General features: G+C 39.1%; 1 protein-coding gene and 1 non-coding gene across 3 annotated transcripts in view; one reads left to right on the forward strand and one right to left on the reverse strand.

Annotated features, from left to right (window-relative positions):
• Positions 1 to 25,248, forward strand: part of ATP13A4 (ATPase 13A4) — a 157,767-nt gene that overhangs the window by 127,903 nt on the left and 4,616 nt on the right. Inside the window, exons 19-29 of one of the 2 annotated variants that reach the window (XM_032481961.1) lie at positions 1,231 to 1,394; positions 2,213 to 2,335; positions 3,581 to 3,660; positions 5,069 to 5,111; positions 5,514 to 5,623; positions 7,513 to 7,609; positions 9,351 to 9,423; positions 15,677 to 15,848; positions 16,582 to 16,775; positions 17,867 to 17,955; positions 20,835 to 20,915. In XM_032481961.1, coding sequence (XP_032337852.1) covers positions 1,231 to 1,394; positions 2,213 to 2,335; positions 3,581 to 3,660; positions 5,069 to 5,111; positions 5,514 to 5,623; positions 7,513 to 7,609; positions 9,351 to 9,423; positions 15,677 to 15,848; positions 16,582 to 16,775; positions 17,867 to 17,955; positions 20,835 to 20,915 — 1,226 coding nt within the window. Of the gene's footprint in view, positions 1 to 1,230; positions 1,395 to 2,209; positions 2,336 to 3,580; positions 3,661 to 5,068; positions 5,112 to 5,513; positions 5,624 to 7,512; positions 7,610 to 9,350; positions 9,424 to 15,676; positions 15,849 to 16,581; positions 16,776 to 17,866; positions 17,956 to 20,834; positions 20,916 to 25,248 lie in introns of both variants that reach the window. The other variant, XM_032481954.1, reaches the window with a different exon arrangement.
• Positions 25,131 to 25,202, reverse strand: TRNAV-AAC. The gene has a single exon. It is a non-coding gene; the product is annotated as a tRNA-Val (tRNA).

Below are 25,248 nucleotides of genomic sequence, written 5' to 3' on the forward strand. Positions count from 1 at the left end.
ATTGAGTTTATCTTGATTGGGATTCAATGAGCTTCTTGAATCTGTAAATTTAAATCTTTTACCGTATTTGGGAAGTTTTGTGCTATTATTTCTCCAAAAAATTTTTTGTCCTGTTTCAGTCTCTTTCCCCTCTCCTTCTTGGGCTCTAATGACATGAATATGAATTCTTTTGCTATTCTTCAGTCTTGATTCTTCTGTTTTTAAGATTGTTTCTCTGTTCCTCAGATTGTATAATTTCTATTGATCTATCTTCAGGTTCACTGACTCTCCTGTCATATCCTTTGTGCTATTGAGTTCATCCAATGAATTTTTAAAATTTCAGCTATTATATTATTCAGTTCTAAAGTAGATATTTTAGCAAGTAAAACTGGGGCATGGGAAGTGATTAATATCATAGTTCAATTCTTGAAGCTTTTGCTATCCTTCTTTGGGTTTGTTCTGCCCATGCACAGCTCTGGATTGAGATCAGAACTTACATAGTTCATACACTGAATTAGCCTTCTTGTCTAGCTCTCTTCTTTCCAGGATTTCCCTCATAACTCTTCCGCCCTCCAGTGCCCCTTTCCTGGTTCCTCTGGCCAGAAAGACTAGATTTTTCTTGGAGTTTTAGCTATCTGCAGAGCTCTGGAACTGGGGCTTACATTTAGGCCAAATTATGTGAGAGGAAAGAGGAAAAAGAGCTGAGAATCTCTTGATCTTATAGGTTATTTCTCCAAATTTGATTCCCTTCCATATACTGCCATTTATATTTACTTTTCAAAGTCCTTGGGTAGGTTTTGGAGTTTTATTTATTTATTGTTTGTTTGTTTGTTTGTGTTTTTTCCTCAGAGTTTTCCACTGTGATCAGTGGGAGAAATAGATTCTAGTGGGTTTACTCCCTTTTAGCTAGAAGTGGAACCACGAGATATGAGATTAAACCAGTGAGGTTTTGCTAAACATTTACCAAGCTGTTAACAAATGATAGAAACAGATTTGAATTTTGCCTTTTTAATTTTACTTCCCACTCTCTGGCAAAAATATACTGTAGGTCATGAGGTAACCAGATGAAAAGCAGCAAAAATAAGAAAAAGGATCATGAAATCATGGAAGATTAGGGCTGAGAAAGACCTTAGAGATTCTTTCTCCTCACACCCAAAATAAGGCCTAAACTCCTGACCCTAGTTTTCCAGGCTCTACATGAATTGGTTCTAGCTCGTCAACCTCATCTTGGGATACTCTCTTTTTTTCTAGGTGACAATCTTCAGACTGCAATAACAGTGGCCAGAAAGTCTGGGATGGTTTCTGGAAACCAGAAAGTCATTCTCATTGAAGCAAATGAAACTCCTGGGTCCTCATCAGCATCTGTATCTTGGAAATTAGTAGAAGAGAAGAAGCACATGGCATACAGGAATCAGGTACACCTGAAAACAGACCTTCTGCCGTGGTATCTAACTTGTCACCCAGTGTTGACTACGGAGCAGCTTTGACTGGCAGAGGTGTACAGGTGACCTAGGGTCAACATACTTCTCCAAATGTCTAACATGTATGCAGTTCATAGAACTCAATTATATCAGTTTCCCATACCGTTTCTACTGAGCTTTAAGTTATGGTGCTTTCCTGGCTGCTAGAAATAATTTATTCTTTTAAACTTAAAAAAAGTCTTTAGAAAGAATATAGTGAGCATGGCTGCAAGTCTAACTTTTCATTGTTTTCTTATTTGCCAGCCATCCCATTGAGTTCAAAGAGGACTCAGTCCCTAGGAGAGACATTGCTGTGTGCACTGGAAAATCAGACTCTGTCTTCAGGGTGGAAAAAAAAAAAAAGTTTATTCATTTGTCTCTAGTCTTGTTAGTATCCTGTCTCTGTTGTGTGTCCTTGTGGGACAATATTAATTCTGTAAGAAAAAAAAAACAAGTTTTCATTTCAGAGAGATATTTGTTAAGCTGCAAAGCATTTGTATTTTACACTTGAAATGTGTGAAATGTGCTTTTCTCAGGGACTCACCGAGATCAAATCAGGATGAGGACAGGACATGAGTGTTATTCTCCTGGTCACTAGAGGCTGTTGATGTGCAAAGGTTGATCCAGCAAAGAGAAAATGCTTCTCTGAGGAATCAGAGCTGGAGTGTGACTTTTAAAGAGAGAACCTAGACTGCCATAGTTGCCTTCTCTCAGGTGTGCCTGTGGTCCTAACCACTATACCAAGTCTGAAATAACTGTGTCTTGCTCAGCAGGACAATTACATTAACATCAGGGAAGACATCTCTGATAATAGCAGAGAAGGAAGTTACCATTTTGCCCTAAGTGGAAAATCCTTTCAGGTTATAAGTCAACATTTCAGCAGCCTACTGCCAAAGGTAAGTTCTAAGAGGGTACCAATCTCCCAGTAAAGATGCTAACAATGTCACCTTCAGAGCATGATCCTAAGTAATTTCAAATCTCTAAATAAGTTAGATATACCTACTGAATGTATCGTAAGAGAAGCAGATATGTTTGCCGAGGTCACTGCTGTCTCATTTGCTACTAGATTTAAACTGGGTAAACTTGATTAACCAAGTATCCATTGTCTATAGGATTTAAGTATTAGTGACTTCTCAAGTGATCAGATTACTCTGGGGCAGCTGTCACCGTATTCCCATGGTTAGAGGTTTCACAGTATAGTGAAAATTCAGCAATTATGCAGGACAGCAGGCCAAGAATAGAAGAATTCCATGAAATTTTTGGTAGAGGATCTCTATATAGAAGAGGTCTTAAACTTAAAACTTTTCTAATGAAGAACAAACCCACAGTGGGAGCAGGTAAGTTATAGATATGGAACATGTGAACAAACTAGAGAAAGTCTGTGTCCAATGTAAACTAAAGATTATTTATTTGTATTTAATTGCTCATTATCTTAGGTACTGATTAAGAAAAAATAAAGAAGACTTTAAAGCTGAGTTCACACTAAGCTGAATTCACTGCCAAGAAAAGCAAGGAGCACACAGCTGTAATATAGAAGAATTTAGAGTCTGTAGGATGGGGCTCAGGTGGATGGAGCTGGTGTAGGTTTTTATATGACAGCCCATTAGTGTCTCATAGCCCAAGTTAGATTTGGGATAGCAGCTGAGTTTCACAACTGGTCAAGTCCAAATGGTACAGTTAAGTCAAAGACCACAGACAGTCACTGTCTCATCATTAGGCCGGTTTTCTGCTAGAGCTGAACAATTTTCTGAGAAGCAGTTGCTCCTTTCCCCCTCCTGGGATCCTGGCTTCTTGTTATTTTGCAATTTCTCGTACTCTGTTGGTGTAAGATGCCATTAAACTCAGGATTTTTCAGGACCACAATCTCTACGGCAGCTGAGCTAAATACCTGTAGGTTGTCATTTTCATCAACTCTGTTTATTAACTAACTGATTATTATTATTTACTGATTCGGTCTCCCCAGTCACTTATCTGATGACCGAAGTCTCAATGTCAGTCTTAAAATCCTAAGGAGGACTTCTTGGAAACATTTTTTCTCATTCACGCATATCATTACCCAGTCAGTGTTGTGACTGTTATCAGTTATTTTATGTATGACCAGCTGACATGATAAAAACATTTCTCTCTTGCATTCTTTACAGATACTGATCAACGGGACCATCTTTGCCAGAATGTCTCCTGGGCAGAAATCCAGTCTGGTGGAAGAATTTCAGAAGCTGGAGTAGGTTCTTTACCAGTTCAGGTGGTGTGAGGTGCATGGAGGCATGACAGTTAAGGGGAGTGTAAGAGGTCCAAGAAGTCACTCAGTTTGGTTAGGACACTGGTTCTCAACGTGGCTGCATGTGACAGTCACCTTGGGAGCTTTGAAAGAAATCGCAATACCAGGACACCACCATCCAGAGATTCTGTTTCAATTGCTCATGTGGGGCTTGGACATCAGTATTTTTTAAAAGTTCCTTTCATCCAGAGCTAAGAACACTACTGAGCTAGAACATAAGGGGCACAAGAAATAATTCTGGAAAGGTAATTTGAACTCAGCTCCTGAAGGTGCAATGCAAATTTAGACTTCATTTTTACAAAGTATCATCACAGTTATGATGCAGGGAGGTCCATATGATGAGTGGCTCACATAGCCCTAAAAATACTAAAGTGTTCTTGTGCCGAAGCATCCTCTCCATCCTAAATCAGAAGAATGCTCCTAACACAAAGGGTCTCCATTGATGCACTCCCATCATTTGACATCCTTTATTTCCTGTTAATGGAACCCTACAGAGTCTGGGGGCATCCCTTACTTCTGGTGCTGGACCAGACCGACATGACTCCAACTCCTATTTGCTCCCAGTCTACCCTCCAACTCACTTGATTCAGTCACTAGGCAAGCTTCTATATTTAAAAAATCCTCTTTTATCAAGTAGGATTAAAAACCTACACAGTAAACTCGTTGCCTTACATAGGAGCGTGGAAGAGAAGTACAGCAAATTCTGCAAATGCTGTCAGGGTCCTCCTACCTTTAAAAGCAGACTGTCGATAATATTCATCAATAATTCAAAAGAACAGCCTCAAAAAGCAATCCTGAAATGGGGATATATTTTCTTTTCTCAACTCCTGGGCTTGGCACTGCATTTTTGAGTTGAGTGACGACTGGCACAGTGGATTTCTTCTCCAGTTACTGTTAACAGCACCAACAACTAATTTTTAGTTTATCATTTTAGAATATAGCACCTCACCGAATACTCATAGCAAAATGAGTAAAATGATAGTCAAGATGGTAACGTGATCAGATCAAAGGTCTAGATCTTCTGGTTTCAATTCCTGTGCCCTCCTCGCCTTGCAGTGTTGTCATGTAATCATCCACATTCTGTTTTACAGCCGACAGAGCTGTTTTCTAGACAGTGAGGTGGCCTTGAAACCCCTGGGGTCAGGAACGGTGTGTTGGATTCCTTAATCCATAGTAGGAACTGCCGAGTCATACTTTACTTTTAGTCAAACCAGACTGTTAGGAAAACTCCCTTAAAATAGATAATAAGTTTGAGCCCTAAGTAATGAAGCTCATTTTATCTTTTTAATTAGAGAAATTAGCAGTCAAGATTGCTTTGATCTCCTCTACAATTGACACGGTTCCCTTTTAGTTACTTTGTAGGTATGTGTGGTGACGGAGCCAATGACTGTGGGGTAAGTAGCTGCCGGGGAGTGGGGCCATCGTCGCACTCTTAGTTGTACTTGCTCAGAGCCCTTTAAGAGATAATGTCCCCTGGGATACACATCATCTCCATTCCTCCTGGTGGAGAAACTGATGCAGAGGGTTTGGGATGGTTTTGACCAAAGCTACATAATGATTAATTCGTCAGTACTAAATGAAATAGAATTTGGTTCTTGGATTCCCCACTTCTTTGAGTAGGTGACCCAGTGCCAGCTCTTTCTTATGTGGCAGGCAGAACCAAATTTAATCATCTCCTGGCTAGTGCTTGGCCCACAAGCCACCTTGTGGCCAGCTTAACTGGCCTCTCCTTGCATGCCCTCAGGAGAGTGTGTACGTGAGTGCGCATCCACAGTAAGTTGACTCTTTGCTTTCAGGCTTTGAAAATGGCTCATGTGGGCATCTCTTTATCAGAGCAAGAGGCATCCGTGGCCTCGCCTTTCACTTCCAAAACTCCAAACATTGAGTGTGTACCGCACCTTATCAAGTAAGTAGGCACTTTTCCCCAGCATTGTTTCAACCTCTCTTGACTTTTAGCTCCAGATCCCATTGTTCTGCCAGGCAAAGACCAGGCAACCACATGTCCCTGGGCAGGGAAGGGGCTTTGTGGGAGAACGCCGTCAAACATTCTACTCCTGAGTACATTTAGCAGGAGGCAAAAATAACCCTGGGAAAGCAGTGGCATTTCTAACAAAAATCACTGAATAGGTTATTTCTAGAAGATTGGAATCTGGAATGTGTTTCTGCTTTGAAAATGTCAATTGTACTCTTATTATTATTATTTTAAATATGTCTCCTTAGATGCTGTATTAACGGGGGGATGGACAGAAACACGTTCTTCGCCAGCTGCCTTCCTTTTCTCTTGCCTCTTTGTGCTTCCTTGAAATATCCTTCCCATCCCCCGTTTTCAGAATATTTATTCATCTTTGCTGCTTCTACTAAAATTTCCCTTGGTGTTTTGTACCCCTCAGCCAGCCCTGGAGTATACCTTTATTTCAATGATGGAAATGGTGGACATTGTGGCTGATTTTGGTTATTATAACTAGTATATGTTTACAGTTTATAAAATGCTTTAATGCCTATTATACACCAAACAGCCTGGAAATGTAGGAATGGTCACTATTTCTTTTAGAAACAAAAATATTGAGGCTCAGAGAACTTAATTGATGTATCCAAGCTCACAGACATATAGGACTGAAGATTGTATTAGAATTAATTTTGTTCCAATGTGTATTATCTACAAATACCATACTCTTCCCACCACATTAAAATAATGATTTGGCGAGCTCCTCCCTGTTTAAAAATGTATTCCTGTATTCAATAAATATTTATAAAGTAGGGACTTAGTGCCAGGAACTGGGGGAGGCACTGGGGACCCAGAAGCAAATCGATTAAATATGCTTTGATGTCACAAAGCTTTCTGCCGGTGAAGAAGACAGGCGATAAATACATGTACAGAAAAGCAAGGGTAACATAAAAAAGGGGAAGATGGCTTGGGTGGTGGAACTGGCTGCTTCAGACGCGTGGTGTGGAGAAGCCTTGCGAAGAGGGTGAGGGAGGAGGAGAAACTACCTTCTAGGCAGAGTAAATGGAAGCAGCAGAGCCCTCATAAGAAGAAGAAGCCTGCTTTGAGGACTGGGATCTGGAATCCCAGGAAATCATTCTGACCAGAAGTAAATTGAAACTCTATTCTTTTCCCAAATGGAAGAGGTGAACATAGTATTTCATGAGTAATCTGTTTTATGCTTTAAATATACACTATTTACTCAATCAACAGAAACACAAATGAAGATGCTCATTGATTCCAGTCTCTTTAAATTTGATGTATGCCTGATTTGAGTATGCAGATTGTTTTAGTTCGGTTTTAGAAGAAGGTAGGACTGCCAAATGCGATTTGAATGAGATGTTTGCCAAATTCCCGGAGCACCTGGAGCATGAAAATGGCCCCCAAACCTGCAATCTTATTAAAATTCTTCAGTTCACAGATGAAGAAACAGTGACTGAGAGATGGAAAATGACCTTCTAAATCACATTAGTGAGTAGATATGAGCTCTGGGACCAGTTCACAGGTCTCCAGACCTGGAGCTGAAATAGCGCCCACAGAGAGGACAAGAGTGACTCTGACTCTGGGCTCCACTGCTCATCAAAGGCCTGTGGACTTTGGCCTGGAGTTGGTCTTTCTTGAAAATCTGGTGATTTAGCATACTGACCGCTGCCTCCCACTGGCTCAAGGTTTTCTGGTCTGTCAGACAAATGATCGAATAATCAGGCTTTCAACTTTTTTCTCCTGAGCTCAGCTGAACAGCACAGAATAACTGACCTCATTTCTTCCCAGTGCTTTCATTTCATTACTTTCTCATTTCTTTTCTCACACAGGGAAGGACGTGCAGCTCTCGTTACGTCATTTTGCATGTTTAAGTACATGGCTCTGTACAGCATGATTCAGTATATCGGTGTTCTGCTGCTCTACTGGGTATGACTTGGGACCTAGCCTCTTGGTTAGTGAAGCCTAAAACAAGTAGCGGTCACTCTCAATTTGCAATGCATCTTAAACAAAGTGCGCAAAGGAGATATTTCGAGCACCAACAGCCCCTCTAAAATGCCCTTTAAAGTTTTTTGAAAGTAAATCAGAAATAGACTGAAGTACTCAGGAAAACTTGTTGGTGTCAACTCTCTGAGTCCCTGACAGAAGCTTTTTATATAGTTGTAGCCCAGGATCAGAACTGAACACAACCTTTTCTCTCTCGTTGTTACTTTTGCTTGCCTGGGCTAGGACTCCAGCTTCCCAACCCCAGTGTGGCTCTGCCTTAGCACATCATTCATTAAGGAGATGCTTCTCTGACGGGGGTGCTGCTAACTGTTACATAACTGGCTCTTCCTGGAAAAACAAACCCTGATTCTTAATACTTGCCAATTTCAATGGTATAAATATGCCCACCATGGCTGGTTTCCAGGTATCTCCCTGGTGCCACTGAACATGGAGTTGGGAAGACACGTCCAGTAGTATGCCTTCTATAGTGGTTGCATCATATAGATACAAAAGTTGTAGGTAACCTCAAGACCATAGATAACGGCAAAACAAAATGTAGGAAAATGATGGGGAAATGTGAAGTTTTGAGTATTTATTAACTTTATTTTTTATCACAATTTATATAATGGTAAATTTGTATAATTTAATTTTTTATATTGGCTGTGTTTCACAGCCAATTCACAAAACCCCTGAAAATTAGCAATTGACTCTCATGAACTAGTATAAAGCAGCATATCACTGATTTCCTGAATGTAAGGATTTGAAAATTGGCATATCATACCCCGCAAAGTACACAGATCTTTTGATGGCTTTTTCTATTTAACAAAACAGAAAAGGAAGAAAGATACATGTAGTGTCTGTGAACTTAATCTATGGGCCTCTTCCATTAACTTACACTGAGAAAGGAGATTCCATTTGTGCTGAAGATATCCAGGCTCTTCTCCATGTCTTGCCCTCTTGAAGGTTGAAGGTTTTACTTCTGTTATTTCCAGATTATATAAGTCTTTTACTACTCACTGATGAATAAGCTGGAAAAGAGGAGGCTTTTTATAGAAATATGGCCCTATTTTGGAATCCCAATAACTCATGCTCAAAAGTAGAGTTAAACATGGGTCATCATTAGCTCTTTTACACTAAGGAGTGGTGGAGGAGGGCAAGGAAGCACGTTGCTTAAAATCAGTAAGACCTGAACGTTTTTTCTTTCAAGAATATCAAGGAGCTTTGTTAGGACTTTATAACAACACCAAATAATGCAAATAGTGAGTTCAGTTATTTTCATTTTCCACTGGTGAGATTTAGGTAAGATCACCACACATTTGTCACTTACACTTGGAAACACACCCTTTTTTTTATGCCAGACCAAACCCTAACTTTTCTGCAAACAAGTAGAAAAGAGAGCAGAGATGAATCTGGTAGAATGAGATAGTCCCCTCAATAAGGGATGATATCTATGCTCAAAGGACCAGCCCCAAAAGCACATGGCAGTGGCCCTCCTGGTTAGAGAGGGGTTTGCAGGCTTATCTTTGATACCCCTGCCAACATGACCAGACCCCTGACCACACCGTCTCCTTGGTAATTTGCTCAGAAATCCTATGTTGCTGTGAGAAAATGAGTGCAATTGATGTCAAAGTTCATCCAGAAGGTCGTAACATTTTTTTTGAACCATTTTCCTTTTTATTTTCAGGAGACAAACAGCCTTTCAAATTACCAGTTTCTGTTCCAGGATCTGGCCATTACAACTCTAATTGGTGTAACAAGTAAGACATTTTTTTAAGCCTTCTTCTCAGAGGTGCTTCCTTCCGCATGCCTCCCTCTGCCCGCCTAGGGTTGTCCATCAGGAGGGGCAGAGCCTGCCACAGTAGTGACTTATTCCCCAAAGTGGTAGAGCGTACAGAGAAAGAGGAAATGGAATCTTCATTTTCATGTGTTGAAAGAGTTAGCAAAGGAGAAGCTGGCTAGCTGTTCTGCTGTTCTCCATAAAATATAGAGCTTCCATAAATGGTCATGAAACATTTAAAATGAAAAAAAAAAGCACCTTGAAAATCAGGAATGCTGACTTCAGTGTGCTTTTAGGTATAGTTATGGTCCAAATGTGCCCAATTTATAGAAGCTAAATGGCTTTTATGTTTCCATGTCCAACCCTAGCCTCTCAGGATTTAGAATAGAGATTAAAGGTAATCTTGCCAATGCGCCACTCCCACTTCCCACCTCTTAACTAATATATGAATTGTCTCTCCAGTTTCCCTGCTATGGGATTTTTTTTCCCCAACCCATCCACTAACCATCATCTTTACCATATTCTTTGCTTTTCTCTCTGTTACATATAAATGCCCGCAGGTCCACTTGTACTTTTAACCCTACCCGATCCTGCTTTCTCAAGGATTGTATTGCTGTAGTAATCTCTTTCTTCACCATCAGCATACAAATATATTTTTGCATTTTCTTTCTTTAAAAGCTTTTCCTCGACCTCAAACCCACCACTAGCTCAAACTTCCCAAATAGTTGTGTATCTCTTCTTTGCCCACTTGCCATCTGTAACTCTATTGTCATTTCATGTCACTCAGCCAGATTCTAACATTCGAGGGCATGAATTTGGATACTGACACTGTGCTGTATTTGGTGGAAGGCAGTGGTATGCCAGAAAATATTTAACAATTGGCTTCCCTCTGTCCCAAATGTTTGTATATGTATGCACATGAGTGTATTATAAGCTTTACTGAAAAGAAAAATATGTAGAGGGCAATTTTCAAATAATAATAAAATAATTGCTTTCTTGCAAATTCCATTCAGCCAACTGATTCTTACAGAACGTTTTCACTGAGTTTTGCCAAACCCCTCTATCCATTGTCAACATATGGTTGCGACTGATGACTGAATCTGTTCTAACGTGAATGTTGGTTGACGTCTTTCTTTACCTGAATGAGCAAAATAACAAAGACTCATGTTGAAACTTTAATCAGTCATCAGTCATATGAGCAACTTATATGCTTATTTGGAAGCTTGGTTCTTGAAAGCTGGAAAAATAGTTCCTCAGTTAAAAATTGTTCTTGATATGATGGCTACGTTACATACATAACATACACTTAAGTTGAATTGTCATAATTAACTGTAAGAACACAGATAATGCTAAAATGTAGTAAAATGGTTAGGATGCTGTCAATTTTGAGTATTTATTACCTTTACTTTTAAGATATTTAATTGCAACTTTATATAATTTTCTTTTAATAACGGCTGTGTTTAATAACTGGCTCACAAACTTAGCAGCGATTGGCCTTTGTGAACCCATATGAGCCAGCTCCAACCACCACTGGCTGGGAGGGTACACAGTACTGACACATTCAGAAGTACCAGTCTTAAGCTGCCTTTTCCACATGCCTCGTGGTCTTGCTTTCACACTAGTCTCATCTTGTACCTTCTCATCATAATCTTAACCGCTCTCACACCAACTTATCATTTAAAAAAAATGTTCAAAAGCTCTGTTTTCTAAGAACATATTCAAAGAGAACAACTCCTGTCTCTGCTGCCACCTCCCTGACACTGTTGTCTGGTCAAGGCCACCAGGGACTTCCCTGCTGTCAACAGTAATGATCATGTCTCCTTCCTCATTGTGCTGGAATCTCTCAACAGCGTTCTCCTTCCTCAAAAGGCTTCTTCTCTTGGCTTTTGTGATGCCAAACACTCCTGAATTATCTAGCCCTTTAATGAATACACCTTCCCCATCTCTGTTGTTGGCCTCTGCTCCTTTGCCTGTGCTCTGACTTTTAGAATGTTCCAGAGCTTGTTCTTTGGTTCTCTTGTCCTTTCCATCTGCACCATCTCCCTAAGTGATTTCAACCAATTCTGTGGCTTTAATGTCATTTATATGCTGATGAATCCCAAATTTATATCTCTAGCCTTAATGTCTATCCTGAGTTCTGGAAATGCAACTACTCAGCATCTAATCTTGGATATTTAACAGGGCAGACACTTGAACATGCCCAAGCAATGCTTTACTCTACCGGATTTGATATTCCACAAAATTGTTACGCATTTAATGAGTGTCTAGTTTGTACTATTTACTCTAACAGGCACTTGAAATACATAAATGGGAAAAAATAATTCCTTTCCTGTAGATTTATGTTTATTGCTGGACACTCAATTCTGTTCCTATGTCAGTATCACACTGTTTTGTTTATTATTTTGGAGTGAGTTTGAAATCAAAAAATGTAAGTCCTCCAACATCGTTCCTTTTTATGATTGTTTTGACTATTCAGGGCCCTTTACAATTCTACGTGAATTTGAGAATCAACTTTTCCATTCTGCAAAAAAATGTCATTTGAATTTTGACAAACGTTGCATTGAATCTGAGGATCACTTTGGGTAGTATTGATATCTTAAAATACTGCCTTCCAATCCATGAGCTTTGGATGTATTTCCATTTACTTATGTCTTATTTTAATTTCTTTCAACAAAGTTCTATAATTTTCAGATTTTTCTCCTTTTTGGCTTAAATTTACTCCTAGGTATTTTATTCTTTTAGATGCCATTGAAAATAGAATTTTCTTAATTTCCTTTTTAAAATATTCATTGCTAGTGTATAGAAACACAACTGATTTTTATGTGTTGACCTTGTATCCTGCAACATAACTGAAGTCATTTATTACTCCTAGCAGCTGTCTTGTGAATTCCTTGAAATTTCCAATATAAAGGATTTTGTCACTTGTGAATAGAGATCGTTTTCTTTCTTCTATTTGAATGGATGACTTATTTCTTTACCTTCTCTAATTGTGCTAGGCAAAACCTTCAAGGCAGTGTTGAATAACAGTGGTGAAAGTGGGCGTTCTTGTTTTGTTCCTTATCTCAGGAGGAAAGCTTTCAGTCTCTTACCCTTGAGTGTGATGTTAGCTGTAACTTTTTTTAATTATTACATAATATAATCATGGGAGTTACATATAACATGCTAAATTTATAACAATCTAGTTCGAATTGGTACCTTAACTTCAGTAGGAGGCAAAAACTCTACCGCTTTATAGCCCTGTCTCCCTTTTTTATGTTGTCACAGGTTACGTCTTTATCTCTTGTGTGCCCAATAACATAAATATAATTATTTTTTATGCATCTGTCTTTTAAATCATGTAGAAATAAAAAGTGGAGTTAAAAAACAAAAATGTAATAATATTTGCTTTTATATTCACCCCAGTAGTTACCTTTACTGGGCAAAATGAGTATGCCAATAAAGAGATAGAAATTATAAAAAAGGATTCTTTTATTTCAGACGTTTTAAATTGAAGTATAGTCAGTTTAAAATGTTGTGTTAATTTCTGGTGTACAGAATAGTGATTCAGTTATACATATATACATATATATTCCTTTTCACATTATTTTTCATTATAGGTTATTACAAGATATTGAATATAGTTCCCTGTGATGTACAGTGAAACCTTGTTGTTTAACTTTTTTTATTCTTATTTTTATTGAACTGTAGTCAGTTTACAATGTTAGTTTCAAGTGCACAGCAAAGTAATTATTTATACATATACATAAATACATACATATATATATGTTTTCAGTTTCTTTTCCATTATGGCTCATTACAAGAAATTGAATATAGTTCCCTGGGTTATACAGTAGTTCCTTAATATTTATCTATTTTATATATAGTAATGTATATCAGTTAATCCCAGACTCCTAATCTGTCCCTTCCCCCTGCCTTTCCCCCCTTGTAACCAGAGCTTGTTTTCCATGTTGGTGAGTCTATTTTGGGCTTGTAAATAAAATTTGTATAATTTTTTCTTTTAGATTCCACATATAAGTGACATCTTATGATATTTGTCTTTCTTGTCTGATTTACTACATTTAGTGATAATCTCTGTGTCCATTCCATGTTACTGCAAATGGCATTATTTCATTCTTTTTTATGGCTGAGTAATATTCCAGTATATATATATATATATATATATATATATATATATATATATATATATATATATATATATATATATATCTTCTTTATCCATTCATCTGTTGATGGACATTTAGGTTGTTTCCATATCTTGGCTATTGTAAATAGTGCTGCTGTGAACACCAGGGGTGCATGTGTCTTAAAAAAAGATTCTTTAAAAAGAATGTCTTTTGGCTTCTTTTTAAAATTCCTCTCTCTTTGCTGTTATTCTCCTTTTGTTCACACATTATTTTCCTAGTTTCCTTTAGTTCCTTTGTCCATGATTTCCTTTAGTTCTTTGAGCATATTTAAGACAGTTTTTTTTTTTAGAGTCTTCACCCAGTAAGTCCAATGTCTGTGTTTCCTCAGAATTTATTTCTGTCAATTTATTTTATTCCATTCAATGTTATAATGCTGTAACTCTGGAAATCAGATTCTCTCCCTTCCCCAGGGCTTGATATTTGGCTGCTTTTTGAAGACTGTAGTAATCCATTTATTTAGTAACTTTTCTATACTATTTTTGCAAAGGTCGTATCAGTTGTCATGTGTGGTCACTAAAATCTCTGTTGCTTTAGCTTTTGTTAAGCCAATGTTTTGACAGGGATTCCACTGAATTCCAAGAATTTAAAAACAGGAATATAGAAATACCTGTCCCAGTCTTTGCAGATTGGCTCTGTGCCAGGGCTCTTCAGCACTTAGCCACTCTTGTGCTGAGTCTAGCGATCATCCAGGGCTGAAAACTTAGGGTCTTTTCTGGTCTTTTCTGAGCCTACATCTTGCCCTGAGCATGCACATGACTTTCTATGTTCCCCAACATACACAGGTACTTTTGAATACAATGATTTTTTAAACAAATGTTCCTTAACTTTTCTACCTAGTCTTCGGATGGTTATTTTATGTCTCAACTGTAGTCTTTAGCTCTAGGCGACTGTGGGTAGTTTGTTAGCCTTACAGTGTTTTCAAGGAATGTATGCTGCTCTTCCACCCGGAGCGAGTTTTGTATTAGGTGACACAGAGGTGAGCACCTTGCACCAGTCCTTCAGGTAGCCCCTAGACAGGATAGGACAGACATACACAATCATTTGTGGATAAAGTCTACTTTTTCCCTTTTGTAACCAGGTACCAGGGTCCCCAACTGGGAATGCAGACACCCATCTTCAAGATTGCCACTGAGCTAAGGAGAGAGAGGGGCTGGGGCAAGTAAAAATACCACACAGCTTTCCTCTCATTTTTTAAAAGTTTTTAGTTTCATTTTTGGGGGGGGTAATTAAGTTCATTTATTTAATTATGTATTTAATGGAGGTCTTGGGGATTGAACCCAGGACCTCATGCAAGCCAAGCATGTACTCTACCACTTGAGCTACACTCTCCACCCCTATCCTTCCATTTTTAAGTTGTCTTTTTCTTGACTCTGCATTTTGCTTGGTTGCTGTAAATCTGTGTCTGTTTTTCAGAGTTCTGACAAAGTTGATTCTGATTGTTTCTGCATGTTCTTCAGTGTTTCTATAGAAGTATGGGATCTTGGAGCTGCCTAATCTACCATTTTGTTGATGTCACTCCTTACTTTGTAATTTTGTATTTGAAAGCATTACTTCTTAGTGACTGCACGTTGTTTCATTGTAGAGGTGTACCATAATTTATTGTAAATTATGCTGTGATGAACATCTTTCTAAATCTGATTTTTTAGCTTAGGAGAAATTTCTGAAAGTGGAATAAATGTGTCAAAAGTTATGAACATTTTTTAGTCTCTTCCTATTTATTGCTTAATTGCCCTGCAGAAGGTATTTTTGTGTCAATTTATGTTTCCACAGGCAATGTATGAGAGTGTTCATTTCATCTGTAATTTAATAGTCTTTCTCTATTTAATAGGGGGAAAGGCATCTTCTGGTTGTTCTATGTCTGCTCTCTTAAGAGTTCCTCATATGGCTTGAGTTTGAATTCATTCATTGCTGTGTTCCCTCGCTTTGTGATGTATTTCAATTTACCAATTTTCTAAATATATGTGGGTCCAAGAAGTTACACCACTTCTTCTGGTGAAGAATACAACATTTTCCTGTTCTCATATATAAAAGTTTGAATTTATTTTCTAGTGAATTTGAATGGTGCCTATCCCAAGCTGGTGCCTTTCAGACCTGCAGGACGGCTGATCTCCCCACCTCTGCTACTCTCTGTGATTTTCAACATTCTTCTCAGCCTGGCCATGCACATTGTGGGCTTCATTCTGGTACAGAGGCAGCCTTGGTATTCCATGGAGATGCACAGGTATGATCACAGCCTCGTTTCCAGCTTCTCACATTCTAATTTCTGTCGAACATTGTGCGGCCCATATGATGAGAGGCAAATGGATCTTCATTCTGCCAAAAGCTTTGGCTTCCTTAAGGCCCTTGGCAATTTTCCAGTCATCTTCTCTTCTCTGTAGCACAGTTTGTGGTGTCATTCATTGACACGTGTCTTTGCTCATCTTGTATGATAATAAACCATGTCCATCTTTTATATCTAGGGTGACCATGCATTATAGTCCGGCTAGGCAGCCCTAGTCTAAGTCTGATATCCCAATGAAATGATTAATTTTTCCCTTTCACATTCACATCTGTGCCTGTTGGATGATAAAATTATATGGTCATTCTGCTTGTAAATGTTCAGAGATCTTAAGCAAACAGAAGGAATAATCATGACTTACTTACTGTCTTTTTCTCGCAAATAGCCTTAACACATGATCGGTGCCCAATTTATTGAATATATAACTTAGCTGAATTTGTTATCTATCTATCTGTCTATCAATCTATCTATCTATCTTCTATCTTCTATCATCATCATCATCTGTCTATCTACCCAAAATATAGCTCTATACATGCTGGTTTATTTCTTCAGTATATTCTTTCTCAAAGTATAGGCAATTATAAAAGCATTGAGGACATGCAGTTGTGTGGATACAAATGCTTCATAAGGACTTGCCATCTCCCTTCTTCATCAGTTTCTTTGGTTTCCTTTTTAGTGCCTGCACGATGCGAAATGAAACCATCTCAAAGTTAACCGTTTCTCCAACTGCTCTAGAAAAGAATGGAAGTAACGGTGACTTCCCAAGTTTTGAGAATACTACTATATGGTTCTTGGGAACAATCAATTGCATCATTGTGGCTCTTGTCTTCTCTAAAGGAAAACCATTCAGGCAGCCCACCTACAGAAACTGTGAGTAGGACTATACCAGATCAGAGGTGAGATGTCATCAGAGAGGAGGACAAGCCTGGGTCACTCAAGGAGCACTTTCAGACTTGGTGCATCTAGGGTCTCCTGACTTCCACTCCAGGGCTCTGTAAAAAAAAAAAAATATATGCAGTCTCATTTCTGGTCCCTTTCTACCTCCTTCAAAGCTGCATTAATACTAGGGCTTCTTAATCCACCTTTTTCCTTCACTCGAAATTTAGGTGTCTTCTCATGGGATCACTCCAGATGAGGAAGACACATTTCTCCACTTTGTCAGTACTTGTCAGAATTCATCTTGGAGGAAGTTGGGAGAAGGGTCACAGTACTCAGTTGGAAGTGTCTCCTGCCGTGTATAAGATGGTCAGGATGGCATTGTGTGGTTGGCAGTTCTGGGAGTGATTCCAGCCTGGAGGAACCTGACTATAGAAGATTATTGAGGCTCTTGGCCAAAGTACCTGTCACCTCGTTACACTCTGGGCTGGGGGTGGAGGTGTGTGTTAGGAGAAGTGGGTGACCTGGTTAGCCTTTGAGACTTTTATTTATATAGCATCGCCATTCCTCTAATTGGGAAAATTTAGAAGAAAAAGTTGAAGAATTAATATCATCATAAAAATCTGTTTGGAGAAAGTTATTTTACTCTTCTTCAGATGACGAAGCAGTCGAATGTGACCTTCACACAATTGCAATTTAAACATTTGTTTAATTTCAGCCCTTCTTTTTTCCAGAGAAGGATTTGAGGCAGATGATTTGCATGAAGGAGACCCAGATATTTGGCTATCTCCAAGGCATTTATTGAAAATGTATTTTGCCAATGTTACCCTATATATAGTTCCCATTTTTATTAATTGAAACATATAACATGCATGTCAAAATTTCCACTTACCTCAAGGACAGGCATAGACATTGCAGAGGTGAGACCCATTGCATAGAAATGAGTACTCTTCATCCTTTATGCTGTGTTAGGTGTAGAAATCAAGTAAATTTAATCAGTGTTAATCTAAAATATGTCTATCAATAAGTGTAACACTCTGTACTCAGATTTATCTAAATGATAGTTTGTGTTCTTATTTCCTCAGATATATTTGTCCTTGTACTGGCCATACAGCTGGGTGTGTGTCTATTCATTCTATTTGCTGATTTTCCAGACTTATATAGGCGTTTGGATGTAAGTTTTATTTCTGGGATATGATGAGATTTTGTAGTTATATAACATCCTGACTTCAAAAAGCAAGTCACAATTACAGTTGACATGAATTCTTGACACCAATTACTCTTTTGAGATGATAAGGTTAAAAAGAATGCTGAGTTTATTCATACTTTTTTATTTAAGCTGATCAGGAAATAAAATTCTGTCCAATCTTGACTAAGTATTTCAAATACATTGAACATTTTTCTTTTCAAAGATCCCTGTAAGATTGGAAATTCTATTTATACATCTTCTCTTCCAAATGTGACAGAATTTTCCTCTAAATGGTTTTGTTTTGAAGCTGTTTAAAACAGTTTTGCCTATAACACTTTTGGGGTTAGTTCTCAAATCTGTATTTACTTTTTTTTTTTAACTCTTTAAAAACATGCTTTTCTGTATGTACATAATGTCTATGGAACTTACTTTAAAAGATTCATATTTTGAAACTCATAAACTCCCTTAAATTTTCTAATTTTAAGACAACTTTGAAACTCTGTAAGAGACAGAAATTTTACATATTCAAGCAAGGGGAAATATACATATTTTAATTCCTCTAATCTGTTCTTTTAAATTTGATTTAATCATTGCTAACTACCCTTTAGACCAATAAATGAAGTACAGAAGGGATGATAGAAAAACTGAGCTCTTAGTTCTTTGTGAAGTTGCCTGTCTGCTTCTCCATCTCAAAGATAAGTTTCACATGAAGGCCAAGATCCTGTCTTATTCCTTCTTATATTACCAGTGCCTGTCATAGTGAACGGCACATAAAGACAGTGACTGACTCATCATTGCACATCAGCTTCCTAAATGTAGACAAGCATTTGGACTACATAGTGCATTCCAAACCAGCAGCACCTTCACAAACCCATGGTGAAGTTTGACATCCAAACTGATATCTACATTCAGTTTTTCATTTTTGTAATTGTATTGCTGTGATTAACAGTGTAGTTGTATTCGTGAATTAGATTAAGTACTCATGGAGATAAAAAGAATCTTTGCCCACTAGTCTTCTAAATGAATTAAAACTTCTTAGTCCTGCCAAAGTTAAGGTTAAGACATGTTGGATTTAGTTACACTCTTTAATAGAGAAGACTCCTACAGGAGAGCTGGGTCCTCTGTTATAACAAAATAAGGAACATATTTGGTGTGGAGGGAACTGATGTGTGGAGTCATTGTCAGCATGACTTCAAAAGATTCTGCAAAGACTTATTGCTTACCTTAAAAATAGTTATTTTTCTTATTATTACATAAAATTATGAGTGCATTTAGAACATGTAAATATGCAGGCAAGGAAAATGATAACATTATTGACTATAACCTTTGATGTTTGAAAATTCATGTATTATAAATGTTCCTTTGATTTATGACGTCTAGTTATTTTAAATGGGATCATGCTACTTTGCAGCCTAGTTATTGCTCACTTAAAAAATGCATGAATTTTTTCAAATAGAGAAAACGTTCACATGATTTTAAATTCTAAAGTTAGAGAAGTTATGTTGTGAGAACCTCCCTCCCATCCTTGTTCCCCAACTCCAAGTTCCCCTCTCTAGAGACAACTGATAACCCCAATTTATTTTACACACTTTTAGAGATACATTATACTTATGTATGAATATATTCCTTATATGTATTTTCTGCCACATTTTTACCCAAATAGTAGGAAACTATTACATTTGTCCAAGTCTTTTGAGATGGAGATGTTGTTGTGAGGTGTAAGACAGGTATTGGAGGAATTATCTATGGGGGGAAAAGGTTAGGAGGCCAGAGGAGGTGGGGAGGGCACCACATTAGGAAGTGGGTCTGACCCTCGTGAAGGACAGAGGGCAAGAAGGAGGACTGCGTGAGCAGCTTCGGACTGCCACGCAAGTCCAAGGAAGTCAAGGCCAAAGTTGCCCATCAGAGGTGTCTAGTGTTCCACAAGAATGTGTGTGATTAGAAGCCCTGCTTTCCTCGGTTATTAGCTATGAGGGGCCCAGGGGAAGTGTGGCCTTAAGGTGAATGTGGTGGTAGAGTCTGAGCATAGCCTTTGGAGTTTCAGCCCTTTGGTTGATCCTCCCAGCATAGAGTTGTAACAGTTTTTACTCCCACTGATGTATAAGGCAATACATGAGGCAGTGCCAGGTACAAAAAAAGTGCTCCTGGCTTCGTTTCACTCATTCATCCATTGAATTATACATGTATATCATATATATCACATGCCTGGGGAGGGATCAGGGAAGATACAGAGAAAGTGGGGAAAGAGACAGGTCGTGACAGCTGAATTCAGCCCTGATTGCTCCACTGGCAAGTGCCCTTACGATGGCACAGCTTGGGCAGCTGTATGCACAGCCCTGGGGGTTAAGCCCTGACCCAGGGCTCAAAAGCAGGGTTCAGCTGAAGGGAGATGTGGCACCAGAGGGAAGAGGGCAATGCTGCCCAGTGTGGAGGTTTGACACGTGTACCCTCAGAGCTTCCTGGGGAGAGAGCCACAGTCCTGTATTCCCTCATAAGAAAACAAGGCAAGCAAACAAAAAGCCACTTTTACTTTTTTTTTATTGCAAAGTGACCAAATTATTTTAGAAAATTTTGAAGTTACGAAGGAAAAAGAAAGAAAGGAAGATAAAAGAAAGCTACAGAGTCCCCAAATCATCGCAAGCATTGAATGTAATCCTTCCACATTTTCTGTGCAGTCATGCATAGAAAACTTACATGTATGAAGTATGTATCTGTGTCTCAAGGTAACACATACCTACACATACATGATGTGTCTATTACACCAGTAATTTATAACCTATGAAAATGCACATCGTGAATGCATGAACATTTTTGCAGCATCATCTGTGTCTTCAGACTGACTGTGCTTCTCCGTTTCCCACCAGCTGCTCTGCACGCCTGCCCTGTGGAGGGTCTACATCATCATTATGCTCAGCTCCAATTTCATTGTGTCCCTTATTGTGGAGGTAAGTGTCCTCAGTTTGCTGAACACACTGGTTGGGGCGGTGGAGCCGTTCTTTGGGAGTCTGGAGAAGGAAGAGGTTTAGCTGAGGAGGATCAACAGTGCAAGGTGCTCCCTTCCTTGGCAACATGAGCAACGATGTTTCTGTCTGATGAATTCCAAGCAAGGCATTAGTTTTCTTATCTGTGAAGTGGAGCTGGGGAGAATGGAACAAGGTCCTATTTTTTTCTGTAATTCACAAATAAAGACTCAACTCAATTTATTTTTTTGAAATTGAGGTGTGATTTGCATACTATAAAATTCACCTTTTGCAAGTATCCAATTCAGTCATTTTTAGTATGTTTGCTGAGTGTGCAACCACCACCACTAATTCCAGAACATTCTCATCTCCCTGAAAGAAACCCTGTACCCATTAGCAGTTGCTCCTTATTTCCCTTTCTTCCTCCTTCACCCCATAGCAACCACTAATCTATTTTCTGTCCCTGTGGATTTGCCTATTCTGGGCATTCCATATAAAGGGGATCATACAGTAGATGGCCGTTTGTGTGTGGCTTCTTTCACTTAACAACTTGTATCATTTTCACTTTACAGATGGGAAATGAGATTCATAGTGTGCTTTTCCCGACGTTTATTCTTTATGCTCCATTTCCTCAGTAAAACGAACTTGTATTTCTCCTTTCCCTCGCTGCGTGGTTCACTCTCTCCTCCTTCAGTGCTGTTAGATACAATCTCCATTTCTTTAAGCCCACTCTTGGGGGCGGGGTGTCCCAGAAAAGGCATCCGTTTCGTGGGAGAGATGAACTAGAAGACTGCACCTGTCCCTGTTCCTGCTCTCAGCTACAAGCCTAGGCTTGTTCCAGTGAGGGGCGACTCATGGGGAGCTGAGAGCTCCTGGAGGCTGACTTCCCTGCGGTATTTTATGGGCAGAAGCTCAAGGAACCTTCCTTACTAAGCAGGGTAAAGGTTGCACAGGAGCTGGTGGCAGAACAGGACAGAATTAGGATAAGGAGCATCTCACTTCTAAGGGCTTCTCAAACCACAGTGGGTATCAGAACCCCTGGAGGGCTTGTTAAAACACAGATTGTCCAGCCCTGCCCCAGCATTTCTGATTCAGTAGGTCTGTAGTTGACACAAGCTTTTGTTTCTAATATGTTACCTGGTGATTCTGAAGCAGCTGACTCCGGGACCACACTGAGAAGTTCTATGCTAAACCATATGCTCTCCAAAGAAACCAAATTAATAATAGAGCATCACCATGGGAGTCCTTTATGGAGTTGCAGGGAGATGATCCTCGTCCTTTATGGGATAACCTTATGTACATATCTTGTCGCTGTCCACAGTCACATCATTTCCTGTCTAGAACATCTTTCTCCATTTCTGCATACTGAAATGCCATTCCACCCTCTATGGCACAGCTGTGGCATTATCCTGTTCATGAATTTTTCCTGATGCCTGAATCAGTTAGGCAAGTAACTAAGTTCAGTTAACAGTGGCTTAAACAATAAAGGTATTTATTGACTCACTTAACGAGAAGATTGGAGGTGAGTGGCTTCAGGTCTAGTTTAGTGACTCTGTGGCATCCTTGGGGATCCACGTTCTTCCACCATTCTTCTGTGTCACCATCCTTAGAGGCTGACCTTTTGTGTTGGTGGTTGTTGCTTATGGTACCCAGCTAGCTCCCATTCTGTTTTCCCATTCTGGGCATTCTGTTTTCAGTGCAGGAAAAAATATGGAAGATGAGGCACCAGCAAGCTTTTTCCCCTCAAGTATAAACTTTTTATCAGACAGCAGAAAAATGTCTCACAGCCCACCAACAGGTTTCCTCTTATGTCTCATTGCTGAGGACTTTATCTCATCTTCATCTTTAGAAGAAAAGTATTCTGGGGAAGTGGATCTATGCCAAAAAGTTAGACAGATTGGCTCAGACTGTTTATGATTTTTTTGTTTTCTTTTTAGGTGGGCAGGGAAAAGCTGAGAGGAATGGGCTGTAGGGTAATCAAGCAGCAAAGTCTGCCGTAATCCCCCAGCAGGAAGCCATTCTACTGTCAGTATATTTGCAGTTAAGAGTATACACTGGGGAGTAGTCTACCTGGGTGTGAGTCCTGGCTCCACCCTTTCCTGCTATCTGACTTTGGTTAAAGTTACTACACTTCTCTGCATCTCTGTTTCCTCATCTGTAAAATGATGATAATAATGGTACCTTATCTCATAGGGTTACTGCGACCATGAAATGTGAACAGTGAAAAGCACAGTGCTTAGTAAATATCAGCTATCATTTTTATATTATCTCTTGTGGTACTTACCATTCCTTACTTTGTATCTCTCAATCATTTTCTCATTCACTTTTTCCACAAGCACTTGTCGAACATGTGCTATGTCCTAGGGCATGATGTGAAAGGGAGAATGGCAGAGGGGTAGAGCTCACAATCACAATCTACAGGGAGAAAGAGGACAAGCATTATCATTATTTGGGTATAAATTTCTTCACTTGCCATTAAACTGTGGTGGCAAAAAGTCGTCTCGGTAGCCATAGCACCTGAAACCCTGCTTTATTCTCATAGGAGCTGGGTAAAGGCTTATTCAATTGTTAAATGTAAGAAGTGAGCCTGCCCACCCCCAGCAGACGGAGAGGGTAGTTTGATACTCATGAAACAGGTTTGAGTGAGACCTTATCCTTACTTTGCTGAGTCTCATAATCTAACCTCCTGCTAACAGGCAGGGGAGCTAACGTGGATAGCTTTAACCCCTCTCTTTTTATTACTTATGTGTTTATTCATATACGTATGAATTACTTGAACAGCCAATCAGAAGAGCTTGTATAATGAAGTTTTCGTTTGTTTATTTTAAGAAGTGGTATCTCATCAAGGCATTCCTTTTTGTTTCTAGTTCTGCATTTAATGTACAATGTAGAGTGACAGGGCAGATCATCGCTCAGTGGTTTCCTTGTAGGGCAACAAAGCAATACAGATCATCCTACTTCTAGAACTGTAGAAAAGCTCAGGACATGGTATAGAGCACTCAAATCTTTCTCTGTGTGTATGTTCATCTGTTTTGTCTAAATCCTGCTAAGATTTCCTGGAGGTGAGTTAGATTTTAAAACCTTTCATTGGATACCTATGATCCTCCTTATCCCAGCTCTAAGGAGAACTATTGTTCTTCTGTTAATTAAGGACAAATAATCTTGCTGTGGGAAAGTGGAGTAACAGGTCTGGCAAGGTGATCCCTGAGGTTGGCAAGATGCAGATGAGATGGCTGTGTGGACGTTTAACAGCCTGTCAGCAGATGATCAGTTTTTAGAGGAATATTCAGGTTAGTTGTTCTCTGTCATTTCCATGGGCAGCAGATTCAGATGTCAAAGAGGGGTGGATTTTAGGAAACTATTATCTCTAGCAAAGTTCCCTGTAGAATCCTACAGAATTAACTCAGTTTAGCAAAGACACCACTGATAGACACCAGAACCAGTTCCAATCCTGCGGGACGCTCGGTTCCCCATGTTTTCCTCTTCATTTCTTTCCTGATCACTTCTAAGATGGTCAACCTCTCTGACCACATATGATTTTTAAAAAAATGAAATTAACATGATAACCTCTCATGCACTCTGTTTTACAAGTTATAACTTGGGCTCTATTCGAGGCTCAGTCTAACTCATGACATAAATGGCAGTCCAAAATGTTTCCAAAGAGACATAACTTTTGTAATCTTAAAAAAACACATTGCAGTGAAATATTTGTAAGTGAAGATTGAAGGCTTATGTGAATAAGGCCACAACGCACAGCCATTTGTTAAAGGAATAGTTCAGAAGAATGGTAAAGGGAGGCAGCTATGCCAAGCCATGCCCTGCATTGTGAGGGAAGGTGTTTAACCTTTAGGACAAATGTAAGAGGAAGGAATTATTATTTCTAATCACTAAGGCTCAGATGGGGTAATTAATTTGCCCATAGTAGGTGTCAGAGCTGGGACTCAAACCCCGATCTGCCCAATTCCAAGACTGAGGCCCACATTCCAATTTTATCCACCTGTGTTCATGACTGTGCAGCTCGAGTACACCCAAGCCACATCATATAAGTGGCACATCTTTCTATAGGGATAGTACCATTTGGTAGTAAGTAATTTTAAATGTCATTTACATTAATAATTTTTTTTCCTTTTTTCTAGTTTGTTTCTTTTCTTTTGCGGGGGGTAATTAGGTTTATTTATTTATTTATTCATTAGTTTTTAATGGAGGTACTGGGGATCGAACCCAGGACCTCATGCATGTTAGGCATGCACACTACCACTGAGCTATACCCTTTCCCCCACCAAATGTGGAGGTAGTAAGGAGTGGACTGCAGAATTTG

This window comes from Camelus ferus, chromosome 1 (genome assembly GCF_009834535.1).
Source record: "Camelus ferus isolate YT-003-E chromosome 1, BCGSAC_Cfer_1.0, whole genome shotgun sequence".
NCBI classification, from domain to species: Eukaryota; Metazoa; Chordata; class Mammalia; order Artiodactyla; family Camelidae; genus Camelus; species Camelus ferus.